The 17054-nt window shown below is 39.9% G+C and overlaps 1 protein-coding gene across 1 annotated transcript; it reads right to left on the reverse strand.

Moving 5' to 3' along the window:
• Window positions 1-2298: 2298 nt before the first annotated feature.
• GGH (gamma-glutamyl hydrolase) lies at window positions 2299-16983 on the reverse strand. Its single transcript, XM_059861157.1, has 9 exons — window positions 16824-16983; window positions 15889-16003; window positions 14486-14536; window positions 11244-11328; window positions 8712-8850; window positions 7781-7887; window positions 7572-7662; window positions 6231-6368; window positions 2299-4084 (listed from the first exon to the last, which is right to left on the reverse strand). The coding sequence occupies exons 1-9, from the start codon at window positions 16951-16953 to the stop codon at window positions 3963-3965; spliced, it is 978 nt and encodes a 325-aa protein (XP_059717140.1). The 5' UTR covers window positions 16954-16983; the 3' UTR covers window positions 2299-3962.
• Between the last annotated feature and the right edge of the window lie 71 nt (window positions 16984-17054).

The following is a 17054-nucleotide window of genomic DNA, read 5'->3' on the forward strand; positions in this document are numbered from 1 at the left end:
AAACACATATAAACATAATGAGGATGTGATGAAAGTTGGAACAGTATCCTTATCAACAGGTGGCTCAGGGCAGGACAAACTTCACTATTTGCCCTATAAATAAGCAGTGGATTAGAGAAGAGGCCTGCCCTGGGGAAAGACACAAGGCTAACAAGGAAAGGTAATCAATCACTTCACAGTATCTGGCAATTTGTCTTCCATGTGAGTACTCAAACCATAATAATTTGAAAAGGCACTTAGAAACCATAGTGGACTTGGACCCTAGCCAGTTCCCATAGCTTTTCTGGTAACACCATCACCAGATGCATGAATGGGAAATCCACAGTAGGAAAAAAAACCAAAAGAACCCACACAACCCAAGATAAAATATTATTTACTGTGATAAAAGTGACTGAAACCTTGTGTCCATATTCCCACCTCAAACCCAAACATTCTTGATTGAGCCCTGGCATGCAGACTTCAGACACCTGATTACACACACGGCTATTCCTCTTTCAGGGCTCCTGGCTCATAAGGACAATGCAGGATTAACACATAAATGGGAAATTATTCCTTATTGTTCTTCCTCGTTGTTCAAAACGCCCCCATACTTTCCTCACTGCTCCAAGGCAAGAACCAAGGCTTTTCCTGATGGTTCCTCACTATTCCTAACAGGCCATTAATTTCTATAGAAATCTCCCCAGTACAGTCCAGCTTTCAATATTGTTTTGCTGAGCAGCATCCACAGCAATGAATATGGTGGCACTGATGCTAAAGAGGAAAAGGTTAAAAGTTAGCCTAAAAATATGGTATTCAACATAGAAGTGCTTGGACAGTAATGTCTGCTTTGGATTCACTACCTTGACAGGGAATTTTGCAGAGCTTGTCAGCCCAAAAGTGGTGGGGGTTTGGGCAAGTAGTTTCGTGATTTGTTTTTCCTCACAATGAAGCTTGTGGGTCAAGCTCTTCCTCTTATTCTTTAACTCCATACTTACAGCACTTACTCAGGATGTTTCTTCCATTTAATTTCTTCCTTACTTGAAGGAATTCAAACTGGTCTTTCCTGCCTCCCAGGCAAAGGTTTTCCGAGATCAAGTTCTCATTTCTTCCCATCTAAGCTGTCTGTCCTGCTCTGCATGAGCTAGTTTCATATTCATAGAAAATGGAACCAAGACAGATTCTATAGCTAAAGGGGAGGAGCAACCACCTGGAAAGACAGATGTAATTCCAGCCACCTCCAGCTAATGCTTGAATGGTTTAAATATTCACTGGAAACAAGATTTAATCCCAGATGAGTTAATTCAATGCTCACAGACTATCTCGTGGAATCCTGCCAATATGCCCAGTTCTGCTAGTAAGATACCAGTGCTGTTGTCTCCTCCCTTCTTCTTCCCCCACATCCCAAACACCCCACTACATACCATAGTACAGTAAATATCTTACTCAACTTTAGAGAGACACAACCACACCCAATTACAAAATAGCAGAAAATACTGGTTCTTGGAGGCCATCTAGTGGGAAGAGCAGAATACTCCAAGGAGGAAACTATTTAAAACTTTTCTTTCTTAGAGATGATTTAATATGGTCTGCAAGACACATACTAGGGTTACCTTGCTGATGAGTGGATTTTCTTCTACACAGCAACAAGCAAGTTGGTTAGGCCCATACACCAGGCTCAATAAGCTGTGAGTATACAGGCTCTTCTTCTCTCTCTAGCATTTCTAAAAACTGTGTTAGGACTTCTGTCTGTACAATGAAAAATCATATTATACAACACAGAGCAGAGGGGAGGGCTTCCTTAAAACAAAGTTTTAAACTCACTGTTAGGTGACAGCTAGACAATTCTGGATTTTTGCAGTTTGTTTCCGGCTGCAGAACATGACTGTAGATACTGGGTATTATAAGGAATAGACAGAAATTTCTTTGCTTACAGCTTTCAGAGCCCTGAGAGTGCTGCAGCTCCTTCCCACTTTTGTGGGGGTTTGGCTGCCTGTGTTGAGCAAGGTCTGACACTGCCCCTGGGGTGAGCCTGCTCTGTGAGAATGATCTGTGGGCAGCCTTCTTGAAAGCTCCTGCCCTGTCTCAGCAGCCAACAACATTAAAGTGCATTTAAGCTCAAGCCTTGGGCAAGGCTCCCTGCACTCTGGGCATGTCTGTGCTGGGCCATGGATCTCTCTCATCCTGACCCTGACTTGCTGGCATGACCACAGAAGGCAGATACAGGTTGTAACCTCCTGATTCATGACTATCACAGATGGAAACAAGAAAACAATCACTGCTGTCAGTGCTTCATCATCTAAAAGATAACAAAAATACAAGTCTGCTTGAAAGAAAGTTTAATCCATTTATCATGGAAAAATCACGCATATCATCAAATAAGGCTTTACAAGAGAAAGCGTATAAAGGAAAGACACATTATATAAATTCATAATATATAAACTTCTCTCATCATATTACACATAGTACTCTTTATAGTTACACATTTAGAAACTAATTACTAGCATTGCAAACATTTCCCTTGCAAGAAAAGAAAACCATTTACTAAGTTGACTGATATGACAAATGTAAAAATGTCTCATGTTTAAGCTTGTAGTTACCTAGAAGTGCTTTTCTGCTAGTCAACGGTAATGTTTCCTCATATTTTTTTTTAATTATGCATTTCACATTCTGTTATGCAGGTGTTTCATGATAAAGAACAAGTCAGAGAGTGTTTTACTTGAAAAACCTGAGAAACTTACCAGACTCATTCAGATATGGTACCTGAGAGTATGAAGTTCTACAAAACAGAGTTGAAGTTTATAAAACTGAATTCTCCATAAACTCCAAATCCTTGTTAATGTTAACAAGAGTTTGGAAGCTATTCTGGAGAGAAGAATTACATTTGATTGTCTAATCTTAGTTCCTTTTTGGACAACACACAAAACCACTGAACAAAACTTTCACCAGGTCTGGAGCAAAGCAGAGAGAAAAAAAGTGTTGGCGTATTGCATGCAACTGCTATTATCACATTGTGTCACCTTTAACAGGTTTCTCACATACATTCATCTGCTGTTTAAATTCTAGCTGCACAGAACTATCAAACAAGACAGAAAGAAACTACCTTGTTTACTAATATAGTGGCAAACTACCTCTTGACTTCAAGTGAAAATTATACCCAGCTATGGGAAAAGTCAGACACTTTAGAGAAAAAATTAAGTTTACATTCTTTTAAATACAAAGGAAAGAGTGCATCTCATATCTGGCTGCTGACTCCAGTTACTCCAAGACAAATTCTTGAAGGATGTATAAAACTGAACTGAAAAGAACTGAAAGTGGAATCAGCACTGAACTACGCCCTCCAAACTTACTTATTTTATGTGATATTTGTGATAAAAAGGCCTCACAAGGTATAAGGACTCCAAATAATGCTCAATGTACAATATAAACAGTTTCACAAATGGGACATAATGCACTTAGGCTAAAAAATCTGTTTGCTATCACGACTTACTATTTTGATCAGTTTTTGAAATGACAAAGGAGTCCCTGACAAGAACTTGGCTGCATACACATATCTATGACAAATCCAAGAGTCTCATTTGCTAAATCATTTGAAAAGGACAGGATTTTACTACACAATGCATCTAAGAGTCTAGTGCTATCATAGCCCACAACATTTTACAAAGGTAAGTCTCATATTTTAAAATATATGAAAGTTTTTCCTTGTACCAAAGGTGATTACTTCAAAGTTTATAAGCATAGCCAAGTCCTCTTTTCTGGAAGAAAAATACATTTTTCTGTTGCTTGCCTAAAGTGGGATCCAAGATAATTATTATGTTATTGAATGAAAATTTATATATTAATGTTTCAATAGTGCAGAAGATACACAGAATAAATCATTGTAAAGGAAAACTCTTCTAGCTTTCTGTCACTATATCAGCTTAATTACACAATGCTGGCAAATAATTCCATTTATAAATAACAACATTGCACCTTTGACAAGATACTCAATCAAAAAAATAGGTTTGCTGAAATGCAGAAAATGGTCCTGTATAAACTGGATTATAATTGTAGATCAATTCTTTTGTTTCCTCTTCTTCACTGGAGAAATGGTGCATGCTCTTCCTGGCTGTAAAACATTGTAAAAGTACAGATCATTTTAATGCTATCCTCCTCAACACTATTTATCTTTGCAAAGTAAGTTATTTTGTGTAGCACAACAACAAATGGAATTACAGTAGCTTGCATGTGAAGAACTGTGAAGATACATCTTCAGAAAGCTGGTTAGAGCATATTTTATAACTGGAGAGGAGGAATTTAAAGCCAAGACTGTAAAAAATAGTTAACCATGAGATACTGGCAGTATCTACCAGAAAAACCTTTAACTCTGAAAGAAATGCTTTAGACTATCAGCCTACTGAAAGCTGCATGGACTGTGCTGATGAGGACAATAAAATTGAATTCTCACCTAGTTTATTAAGCTGGCAACTCTACAGAAGTTAAAATTAATGATGGATGGATACAAAAATGGTATTTCAGTAGAATGGTTTAGTTACTAAGTGATCACACATGAGTATATTTTTACTGGCTGAAAACCGTTTACATTTTTCATCTTGTGGTTTATTTTCAATGTTAGGGAAGATATTCTTCCTTACATTAGCTAAAAATGTCAATTACTCATTGCAAAGTTATGATATGAAGTACTCAGTAGGAGCAGCTAATGCTTCAGTACCTCCCCCAAAAGACTGGGGAGGCCATGAAGAGTAATTTAGGATTTGGGAGAAGAGATGGGGGTGGACAACGCTGGCTGAAGAAAGTTTGCTCTACCGGAATTGTAGGTGAGTAGATCCAAAAGCTCGTGACACACCTGTGTGGCACTCTGCACAAGCTCCTTGGATGTGCACACCTGTGTAACAGAACTCACAGGCAGTGTGCCTCAACTGGATTTACAAGCAGAGCTGGCACTTGTTTTGTCCCGCTTAACTTGGATAATGGCCGGAGCAAGCTTCTATTGGGAGTACAGTCTGCAGACAGACACTTCAGCAAGTAGTAAACAAAGCCAGAGAACACACTGCATTCTAGTATTAGACCACAAAATTAAAAGCAGACTTATACTGTATTTTCTCCTGTTTCCCCCCTTGTTTTTATCATAGTCTGTCATCTCATAAAATGGCCTGGGTTGGAAGGGACCTCAGAGATCATCTTGTTCCAATCCCCCTGCCATGGGCAGGGAACACATTCCACTAGATCAGGCTGCTCAGAGGCCCAATTCTGCCAGGCCCTAAGTTCCATATGAAAACGGTTTTGCTACATTTTCACAAAGAGGAATAGGACTACTTTATGCAAAAAAGCACCTTGAATTTGTATGAAATGTAAATTTTATTTCTACACTCTCACTGACCAGGTCAGGACAAATTGCATTTTTTTAACATCACTATCTAGTTTCTTCATTAAGTTGACTCTTTTGATTTGAGACCAAGTCTAGACACCAAACTCAATCAGCTTAATTATTACATTCTTCGAAGTCCCCATCAGGGAGGCAAGACAATTTCATAAAATAGTCCAGCAGAATGATTTAGTAGGGATAAATTAAGGAATAAAGTTTGATTCCTTCAAACACTCCTCTATTTATATCCTGCTTATTTATGACAAACAGATGGGAAGTGTCATAAACTATCAAAATGTTGTGCATTAGTTACTTCCAGATTCTTAAGAGTATAAACCAAAAAAAAAAAAAATTAGCAGCTCTGTAAAATTTAAAAACTCCTTGTGCTGTCTATAGCATACAACTGTAGGGCACATATTGCACCCCTGTGACACATCCATACTGTCCCAGCCCTGTTTATAGTCCTGGTGCATGCATTTTGCAAGCAAAACTGAGAACATGTTGAATGACTGCAAGCCAGTTTGGAACTGAAGAAGCCCCTGGAATTAAGAATGGAGTACTTTTTTTGTTTTATTGCCTCTGTGCAAGAGAGGCCAAAATGTTACAGGGATATTTTGAAACGGTAGAAAGTCACAGCACAATGTTTTAGAGCCAGCCTAGTGAAAAGAGTTTGTGGAATGCTTGGCCTTTTGATGTTACTTTCACTAAGCCCTTCAATTTCTAGTGTCCTTTGGTGTTTTATAAGCCTATAAAGCTTGCAGAATAATCCTCTCAGAAAGCACTACGAGGTACTGAACTTTGACAGCTGAAAAAGAAGTCTGTCATCTTCTAAGTTTTTCAGTAATGCTTCAATCTCACCCCCAACATTTATAGATAATAAACTTTTTACCTTCATTAACGAAGAAATCAGCCATATAATACGCTGCCCTTACAGCAGATGGAGAATGCGGAATGCCTGGAGAATCCTTCCACTCAAAAGGGCTTTTCTCTGGATGCCATTGCATGCCATAAATTGGATATTTGTATGCTACAACAAAACACAAAGTGTGTAAAGGTGTGTGCCTTAAGAATCATGTAATTCATCGTACTGCAAAGTAAACTTAGAGGATAAGCTACAAATATACCTCACTTATTAACATTTTCACAAAAGCTTAAACACCAAGTTGAAACACTGTTAAAGTCATAGTAGAACTGAAGGAAAATAAATAGATACAGCAAAAGAAGGGTCTCATTCCACACAAGAAAATATTTGTGCATAATTTTTTTATTATTTATTTCAGAATTAATGTATATACACACTAAAATATAATGTTTGAAGTATATCACTCTCAAAGCTTCCTGTCTTCTTGCCAGCATCACACAGCATTCCCAGCCATACAGGATGCCAGTTCCATGGCAAAGATCCAAGTCCTAGTATCTCCTCAAAGGCCCAATCAATCCTGGGCAGCTCTCAGGCCTGATACATTTTAGGGGAGTCAGTCCTTAGCTCTCTCCCAGGGAATAGCGGCACAGCAGCTGATTGCTGCTCTGTGATAAACTGCTTTGCAGGCACGGTGATGCCTGTCATTAGCCTAATCAGGTTTGCTGATCAAAGAGCTATTCTTCTCTTTTGGAAGCCAGCCAGGATGCCACACAGAAGAATCCCATTGGTGACAGCTGGGTCCTACGGCAGGGCTGCTAGCGGTGCACTCATGAAGATAAAACACTCCCTGAAGAGCTAACTTGTTTCCTGAGCTGAGCAAGCCCAGTGCAAAACAGACAAAACAAGTCATGCAAAAGGCTTTTGGAGGAGGACAATTACCAGCATTGTCGCTAAGGTAATGAGGGATGTTGCTGCTCCCTAGCAGCCTGGAGTGCTTTTCCCATAGAGCAAACAGAGAGCACCAGGGAAACGCCAGGCACGGCTTGACAGAGGCACTGTGCAGGGATTCAACTACTGCAGCACAAGAGCTGTGCAGCTCACACCACAGCGCTCAAATACACCAGGGCTAACATGCAACAGCATAACTGGAAGGGGAATGGTGAGTGGGAGGAGTAATAAGGCTCACAGTACTCAAAATATCCCTGCAACAGAAATGCTCCTCACGGCCAGAGCGCTGACAGGGCTGATGCTCACCCTGCTATTTGAACAACTTGCAATACAAATTCACATCCATGCCACAACATCCCTAAAGTTTCCAAAGGAAACATCCCTACAGTCCCAGTTTCCAAAGGAAATTAATTTCCTTACCTTCCATGGTAGATATAAACTCCACTTCATCATCAGTGTTAGTGGTCAGAACTTTATAGAAATTACGAAGTTTTTCATTATTGGTGAAATTCTGTGATAAGGAGAGGGGGGAGAGGGAAAAGGTGTTATTTGCTTATTTATTTCTAGTTTTAACAATAAAAAAAAAAAAAAAAAGGTGTTTGTATGCAGGAAATAAAAATATCAAATACCTCCATGGAGAGGCTCCATACATGAAAGTTTGATGTCAATGGCTCGGTAGCAAGTGCATATAATACATCATCAGGGAAACTCCTGAACATTTTACTGCCTTTTGCAGCTATTACAAAGAAAAAAATTGTATTTTCCATTACTGAAACTGGTCTCAGATGGACTTATACAGACAGAAGACAATTAATAAAATGCTGTATTAAACTTTTTTGGCAGTAAATCTTTATTATTTCAGAATATCCTGCAAGAAATATCAGTGAAATAACTACGACAGATTTCCAATATGCTGTTACCACTGTCTACCAGTCTTGACCCAGAGAGGATCCAAAGCTCTCACTAAGAGAGAGAAAAAATAAGCACCATTCTTTGACACTCATTTCAGCAGCCTTTCCACTCACAATGAGCACAAATGACAGAATTTTTGAATGCTACATTTGTTTTTAATTACTCACAAAGGGTAAAGTATCAACAGAGGCCACACTTTACCAAGTGCCATAGCTCCATCTCAAGGGATCTCTGTGATTTCAATACTGCCCACATGGGACAGTAATGCTACTATTCATCATGAGGAAAGATGATTTCAAAAATTTAAAATCACCTGCTCTCCAAGCTTAACAGGTTTTGAACTTGTGAATTTTGTGAACCTGGTTACAAAAAGCAGACATTATCTTGTAGGTCTGAATTTTCAAATGACTCAAACAGCCACAACTTTGGTTTTTGCCGACTGTTGTTAGTTTCAAATGGCTTGTGCTCACTCCTCTGCTTAAGAAGTGACAGCTGCACTGACTTTACAGAAACAATCAATGCAACTTAAAGAATTTAGCAGAAGATAATCAGCAGGAACCTCACAAACATTCACCCATAATATTTATCATGAACAAAACACAACACCTCTTACCAAAACTCAGACATGAGATGTAATGAATTTTTCACCTGTGGTAAAGTTCAGAGGGAGTGAAAAACCATTTGTCTTGGTATGAACAAGTAAAATTTCACCACTTGTGAGATATGTAAGCTCTTCGTGTCCAAGACATGTTCCCCATATTGGGAAATAATCTCCTTTATCGTTGGCCTACAAAATAAAAGCAACGACGTAAGAAAACAGTAAAGAAGATCTACAGAAAAGAAACTGACAAGAACTTCTTACTCTTTTTACTTGTTTTTGTGTAGGTGAGAATATATGAAGGCTAAAGGATATATATGAGTTTTGAAGCAGAAGACTGAGCCTAATGTGGATACTGATTTGAGTGTTCTGTTCTACAAGTAATTTTGAGAGCAGCCTAAACAGAAACGACAAAATGGCAACATTTATCTAAAATCAAGTAATCGTTAGAAGTGACACAGAAGAGTCTGTCACCATTTTGAGGGAAAGCATGCTCGTAACAGTTCAAATTTTTCTACTAAGCATGCTATGATCACACAGCAAGGGACCTTTGCAATGTCTGTGCCCACCCAACTGTTTTAAAAAAACCATGAATCCTACTACTAGCATAGCTATGGTCTTACATGACATACCTATAGGGTTGTTTAGCTAGCAGGTTTAGACCTGTGTTCCAAAAAGACAAAATGTACATTTAAGCAACATTAAAAAGTGGCAATCATTTTCAAAAGAATGAAAAATTGGCGGGTCAGTGTGAAAACAATATGAAAAAAATGAAAAAGGAGAAAAAGAAAGCAAAAAAACAAGAACACAACTTGTAAACCATTTGAAAATACAGATTTCCACTGTATGTATGCACCATGCTTAATTAGGTCTTGTGACCTAATTAAGCATGGTGCATACATACAGTGGAAATCTGTATTTTCAAATGGTTTACACCTGATAGTAAGCATACAATGGAGACTGGGATGTTTCAGAACTCTTGTTTTTGTGAAATCTGACAAGTTTTTCTTAACTTGTTTCTAAACGTTTTTAAGTTATGCATACCACAACACACTCACCACCCCCAAAGAGCTGCTGCCCAAAGCCATTTTTGAGAAAGCTAAAATGACAGGCTCAGAATAATAATGCTCCCCTAGTGCATTACTGACAGCATGGTAATAAAAGCTCACAGAGTTACTTCTTCTCACAGCAAAACAAGGAAGATGTACAGAAAGAAGGCTGGTAGGGCTGCAGAGTCTTCATGACCACCCTTAATGTATAATGAGACACAGAACTTAGATGAAAGACAGGCATTGGAGTTGCAAGTGAGGACTAAAACTACTGAAGGCAAAAAATAAAACTACAGTTTTATTTTTTATTTTTACAGTTTACCAATTGCAACTGAAACAAAGATTTTGTGCCCCCCCCCCACCTTATTTTTTAAAATGAACTAGGGCCTGGAGGTTAGGCATGTATTAAACAACACTCAAGACAACACATTTTAAAAACTAATTTAAGAGCTGAAAAACAGTATTTCATTTAGATTTTTGCCTAAGTAGTAAAATTTTATGGACTTGAATGGGGATTAGCATTTCACATCCTCTATTCATATAAAAGCAGAGCCAGATCAAAGTAATTTCTCATTGTGAACATTTGCAAATGAAAAGGACCCCTCATGTTTTAGAAAAAGATAAAATTCAGTCATCCTGTACTTGTAAAGATACTCTTGACTACTGTAGCTTACCTTACATAAGTAAAACTAGAAATATTTTATAGTAATTAAGATTTGAAAGATGAATATCAAAACACAAAATTATCACAAACAGCAAGGAAAAACCATCCTTTGTTATAAAGGGTTACCTAGGGTGAACTGAATATTATTTTCTGCCTTTCAGTCACTAGTAGTACATTTATCAGCCAATAAACCTGTCTCTCTGATCATAAAGTGACACAGGCAATTCAGTTCATCATTGTGAAATGTCAACATAATTTCATAACTGTACAACAAACCACAAGAAGCCCTTGCCCCAGTGCTGCATACCAAGACACAGGCTGCAGTTCACACAGTGAGCAGTTCCAGAAAGACAAATGAAATCGTCTCACATAAAACTGAGACAGTCTTTGCAAGACTCACCACAAATAAAGACAGACAAAAGAACAAAAACATTTGTGCCACAGGGACTGAAGAGTAAAGGGAGCTCAATTACAGAATTGCAGCAGCTGACTGGTCCTGTGAATGCCACTGCCTGCACTTTCCCTGCCTGCTGTTGGAAAGTCAGCAGCAAAGGAGGAAGAGCAATTCCTCATTGCCAACTTCACACAGAGCCATAAAGCCTCGGGTACAATGAACAAACAATACCATTCCCACCTGAAGAACTTAGGAGTTTAAGACCATAAGACAACATAAAACAGGAGTGGGTGTCACAAGTCTGAATCTTAAGCTACTAATGCAGAAGTCTTATGCAGAAGCAAGAAATAAGCTACCTATTTTCAGGCCTACAGTTAACCCACTAAATGACAGTGCAAAGCTGTAAAAATATGAACCTGTCATTTAGATCTCTAACAGTGATAATAAGAAGAACCAACTGCTCCTTAGTAATTACCTCCAAGGCCTTGTGGTAAAATATCTTAGCAACCCTTGAATACTCTGAAGTCCTAAGATCCACACCACCTCCAGGAAGAAGAACCCTGAAAGGCAACATCCAAGAATATGATTAGCAACACTGATAAACACAATACAATGTACAATGAACACAGAGAAATGGACAATGTACACAGAGAAATGTCTGATAGCAGTTTTAAGGGTACTATTTAGGACTAGGTTCCAGAAATCTACAGACAAGGATCTATGCTCCCATTATGGACAGGAGGGATGTAGTCAGGAGAGTCACTAGAGATTCAAATATATTTTCCAGAGCAGACACTTGAGTGGTAGGTAGGCTGAACAGCCCTGTCAGCTCCACTGACTAGCATTCCATTAATTATGTGAGTTTGGACAGCTAGTACACAGGCAGAGAGCTAAATTTAGGTGTTTCAGTCTTTAACTTAATCATAATGTTCTTTGTTCTTCCACTGAAGAATGGTTACTGTATCACAAAGTATAGATCAAGCCTAATGCAACTGGGAGAAGGAAGTAAACAGAAAATACCTAAAACACACAGATTTCAGCTGGTATACAAAAGTGTTGCAAATCATGACTGTCATTTCCTATCCTGACTCTCAGCTGACTCTCACTACCACTTTAAAATTCCAGCCCAAATCTCGATTCATTCTGTCCAGTTTTAGAAAAATAGAATTGTGGCCCTAGCATAGTGACCTTCTTATTGGAGACAACAAAGATCAAAAAGTTCCTATCAAAAAGGAAGAAAAGTACATTTGACCATAACCTTTGGTCACACAGGAACCCACAGAGCTAAGGAAGACAATATCAGGGACAATTTCATAAAAAAAGTGCACAAGCTTTTTCCACCACAAAATATTATCAGGAATGGCAATTCCCTGTGTGGCTCCCCAAACCCCAAAAAACACCACAGAAGAAAAACTTTCAGCACGGTCTAGCAGAGAATTCACATGGATACATGATGACATGGAAAATTATCAAGTACCATCAGAAACGGTAACATGAAATAAAGGAAGCCTGTCCTGGCTGTAACTGGAACACTGCCTGCAAAACCAACTAAACTGGATGTGTGAGCATTCCTTAATCCACTGCTGCAGAACCTCTATTGGATTTACTCAAGTCATATCCATTAATTGTTGATTTTTTACTGAAACAGGTGTAGGATTTTCTCTACATGTCTGTGCTCTGAAAATGGCAATCTGAATCAGTGAGATACTAACAGTTAGAAACAAAAAACATCTCAAATGATCCCAAGCATTTTTAGAGCAAATATGCATTTAAACCCTTGTGACTGGGTGCTTGTTTTTTTCTTTTTTTTGCAAGTGAATAATGCACAGGTTCATGTAAAAGCCATCAAGTATTTGGTGGAAGAGTAGTATTCACAAAAATACAAAAAACTTTACTTCCCAGTGTCAACAATGAAAATAAATACAGCTGAAGGTATTTTCAAAACAGCCCAGATTATAGGCTTCTTCAGAGATCTAGTTAGACAAATAAGGTGATCTTTACCAGGAAGTGGTAGGAAATTCACTCCACCTGTTCAAACCAAAACCTGGACTATACTAATTAGTAAAACTGATTGTCATTTTTGCTAATGCAAAAAGGAAATAACCCATTAAGTAGCAATGATAATGGCTTGACATTGTCATAAGCAGATTGAAATGCAGCTACGTGTATTCCAGTATCACTGCCTGGTTAGAGATGATGATTTCCACTGGGCATTTCAATTCCTGCCTCAGGAGTACATTCATAAAATTTTGTCTTTAATATAGTAAATTTCATGATTTTAAGAAGGTGGCATTTAATAGTAAATAATTTCCAACTTCAAAGAACAATGTGAAAGATCAATATATCTCCTCCTTATTCTGAATTTCCACAGAATTAAAGTAATTTCCTCCAGAGCTCCCATTTGTTGTTTACCACAGTTTCAACATGGAAGCCAACAGGTGACAGTGGAGGGCCATAGATGGAAATATAGACCATCCTCACTCACCTACAAAACACAAACTTTACTGACTTCTGACTGCAAGGACAGAAGGATAAAGAAAGTGGATCTGCTTTCCAAACACTTTCTTCTGCATTGATATGGGTGATGAGGTAGAAACAATGAGAGACCCCATTGGTGGAAAGCCCTTTTGGCAACCAAAGTGAAGCTGGTAGCCATGAGAAAGGGAGGAAATTATTCATTTTGCCCCCAACAGAACACAGCAGAGAAAAGCATCACTGTCTTACACTCGCTTATAGCACAAGACTGCAAAGACCCAAGTCTTAGGGTCCAGGGCATGTTGATGTAGGAGGACAATGCACTTCCCAGACAGCCAAAGGTCTAAATCTGCAATGTCTATGCATGCTGATTAACATTCTAGTTATATGCATAAGCTTAACAAATGTATTCATAGTTTAAGATGCTCATCTCATGACCACAAGTAGCTCAGTCACATGCTCTGGCCTCACACACCACCATGGCTGTGGAGTGTAGCATCAGCTGATTTTGCTCTTCTGAAGTGCACTTTCAACACAATGCTAAAAAAACATAAAAGGTTTTGACTTTGTTTAGTCCATAATAAAATCTGTTAGGCAAGATCACATTATCCTACATTTCAAAAGGAAGAACACAGCAGTGGCCAGTTGCCACAGATCTCCTGAAACCAGGAAGTTTTTCTAACAAAGACCTAAGACACAGAATCACAACAGGCAAGACAGACCATTCAAGTGGCAAGAGAGAGAGCACACATGGAGAAAAGAGTAGAAGAGACTGGAAATTGGAAACTTTTATAATAGAGGAGATATGAAAAGGACTGAAAGAGGGAAGAAGGGGTAGAAACCGGAGTGAAATACGAAGCAAGTGCTATTAACCATCAAAATGAAGGTGACAGGTAAAATGAAGAAGACAGAAAAATTTACAAAGAGGAAGTTGAGTATCTCACTTGCAAAATTGCTCATAACTGTAACACCACTTCTCCCTGTCTGCAGACAAGCATGAGGAAATGCCAAGATGAGCCTTGGCATTGTTGCAGATTATCTGACGTGTTCCTCAAGGAAGGAAAGGCAGCACACCACTACTGGATGAAATAATGCATTCCGTGTCTTAGAGTATATTTTCATGTCTGCAGTGCCCAGCACAACCTCTCAAGAGAGTAGGAAGACAATGTTCTTGAGAACACAGCAGAGCTCAAAACCAGAACCATCATGCCTTTCAACAGAAAATCAGTGCTCAAGACTCACCCATTAATAGAGTGGAAGATTTTATCATAGTCTTCATCAGTAAGATTCAATCTGAAACACCAAAAAAGAATTATAGAATACATACGACGTACAAATATTGACCATGAAAATATAATCTCTGTTGAACAGAAATGTCTGACACGGAAAATATGCAGAAGGCATGCTTGAAACAGAGTAAAATGGACACAAATCAAATGAAACATTTCACTTGAAACAGCTCAATCCACAAGATTGAAAATAGGGCCCTGTCAGGTAGGGTTCCTGATGAGGTACTCTAAGACCCTTTTGCAAGACACTTGAAAAATGTACTATTTACATGAATGGCACGGTTATTACTTCCTGCAGACCGGCAACTCCGGTTTCCAACTGATTCCCAAGAAGGGCAGAGCTGCAAACAGTGGGTCACACCCATGCACCCCCAGCCTCCCTGCCAGCATGAAAAGCAGAAAAGGCCTTGGCTCTGTTGTAAGCCCTGCTCAGTGATAACAAAAACACCTCTATATTATCAACCCTGTGTTCAGCACAAATCCAAAACACACCCCCACACCAGCTACTGTGAAGAAAATTAACTCTACCCCAGCCAAAACCAGCACAGACGGCCACACTTCTGCAGAGGTGTGATAAGTTGGGTGTAAGTGAAAGTGTTCAGCTTTGCTGCAAGTAGCTTAATTGCCAGAATTAGAAGCATCCATTCAGTGGTGAAGCTTCTGGTCAGCAAACTTTCTGAAAGCTCCAGCAGTTACATGAGGAATGCTGCCTTCTAATTCAGGCACTTAAGTGGTGCTCTTATTGGACTGTTTTTTATAACCGGACTGAAATTTATAATTTTACCTTCTGGTTTCAGTGCATTTAATATTTTATAGCTCAGTGTTGGTATCAAGTACTGTCAGCTGTTACTTACTCTGCTACTTTTCACCAAACAACCAAAATAGAAGAAGACAGTGAACTGGACAGAACTAGACTTTGTTTTCTGAGAGGAATACTGATAGCCTTCCTTGATTCAGTGAATTCCAGGGCTACAAAATGTGGGGGAAAAAGAGATATCTATATCTATGTATCTAGGTATTGATGTGTGTTTGTGGGGCACTACACTGTACACTACTGAATATAGCTAACTTCAAAAACCATGCATGCAAACTGCAGAAGGCAATTTTACTGGTAAAAAAAAAAATTGAACTTTTCAAAGAGAGACTAGAAATATAAGTAGAAGTATTAAAAAGTATATGTTCCACTCTGCTTTTATTCCGATCTCTGGAACGCTGAGAATTGTGGCATCTTCAAATTGTCTTTGAGGAGCAATAAACACTCAGAAAAAGAGCAGAACTACTTTATGTGCCTCTAAAATCATACATGCCTTACATAATACAATTATTATCCACTCCTAAGGATAAAAAAAAATGTACCTTATAGGCACAGCTCGAGCACCTGCAGATTCCACAAATTTCACATATGAAGCCGCAATATAAGATCTTCCAAATCGCTGGTACTCATCAAAGTGACATTCCTGTGACAATATCCCTGAAGGGCCCAAGGAAGAAAATTAGCACCATACAAACGGCAAGGGCAACACACTGAAAGAAAAGTCACAAAATCACTGAATCAATTAGCTAGGAAAAGACCTCTGAGATCATCAAATTCAAGCTTCAAAGGAACACCACCATGTCAACCAGACCAAGAAACAAGTGCCATGTCCAGTTTTTCCTTAAATGCCTCCAAGGACAGTGACTCCACCACCTCGCTGGGCAGTCCATTACAATCTAATCACCCCTTCCTCAGAGAAGGGTGATAGAATCTAATAACCCCTTCTGTGAGGAAATTCTTCCTAATGTCTAACCTAAACCTCCCCTAGGCAGCTTAAGACGGTCCTCTTGTCCTAGCGCTAGTTGCCGAGAAAAGCCCAACACCCACCTGGCTCCAGCCTCCTTCAGGCAATGGTAAAGACCGATAAGGTCACCCGGGAGCCTTCTCTTCTCCTGCCCAAACCACGCCAGGCTCCTCAGCCGCTCCTCCTAAGACCCGTGCTCCTACTAATTAATTAAGCTCCCATTTCCTATATGCCAGCTAGCAGCCATAGATTCACTGCCCAGGGGAACTGCAGACACCGAGACAACGGGGCATCAATTACCGTCACAAGGCAGCACACAAACACACATTACCTGACTAAGCCTCGGCTTCCCTGCTACGACTGCTCAGCACTGTAACATCTCTCAAGCAAGCCTGACTTTTAGAGAAAGCCCGTACAGCCTAACGCCGCTTACACCAGCTCTAGCCAAACCTCGGCTCCCGCAGACGCTTCCCGTTCGGCCCAGGCAGGGTGCGCGGCCCCTCGGCCCCTTACCGATGATGGGTCTGTCATTGCGCCCCGCCGGGCGGTCGCGCCCCGCCACGGAGGCGGCGGAGCCGCAGCGCAGCAGCGCCAGGAGGAGCGCGGCGGCCGCGGCGCCACCGAGCCCTGCCAGGCGCCCCATGGCCACGGCTGCGGGCACGGCTCGGCTCGCAGTACGGCTCGGCTCGGCTCGGCTCGCCTCCGGGCACGGCTGCCGGCTGGGCTGGGCTGGGCTGGGCGCCC

This window comes from Haemorhous mexicanus, chromosome 1 (genome assembly GCF_027477595.1).
Source record: "Haemorhous mexicanus isolate bHaeMex1 chromosome 1, bHaeMex1.pri, whole genome shotgun sequence".
Classification (NCBI taxonomy): Eukaryota; Metazoa; Chordata; class Aves; order Passeriformes; family Fringillidae; genus Haemorhous; species Haemorhous mexicanus.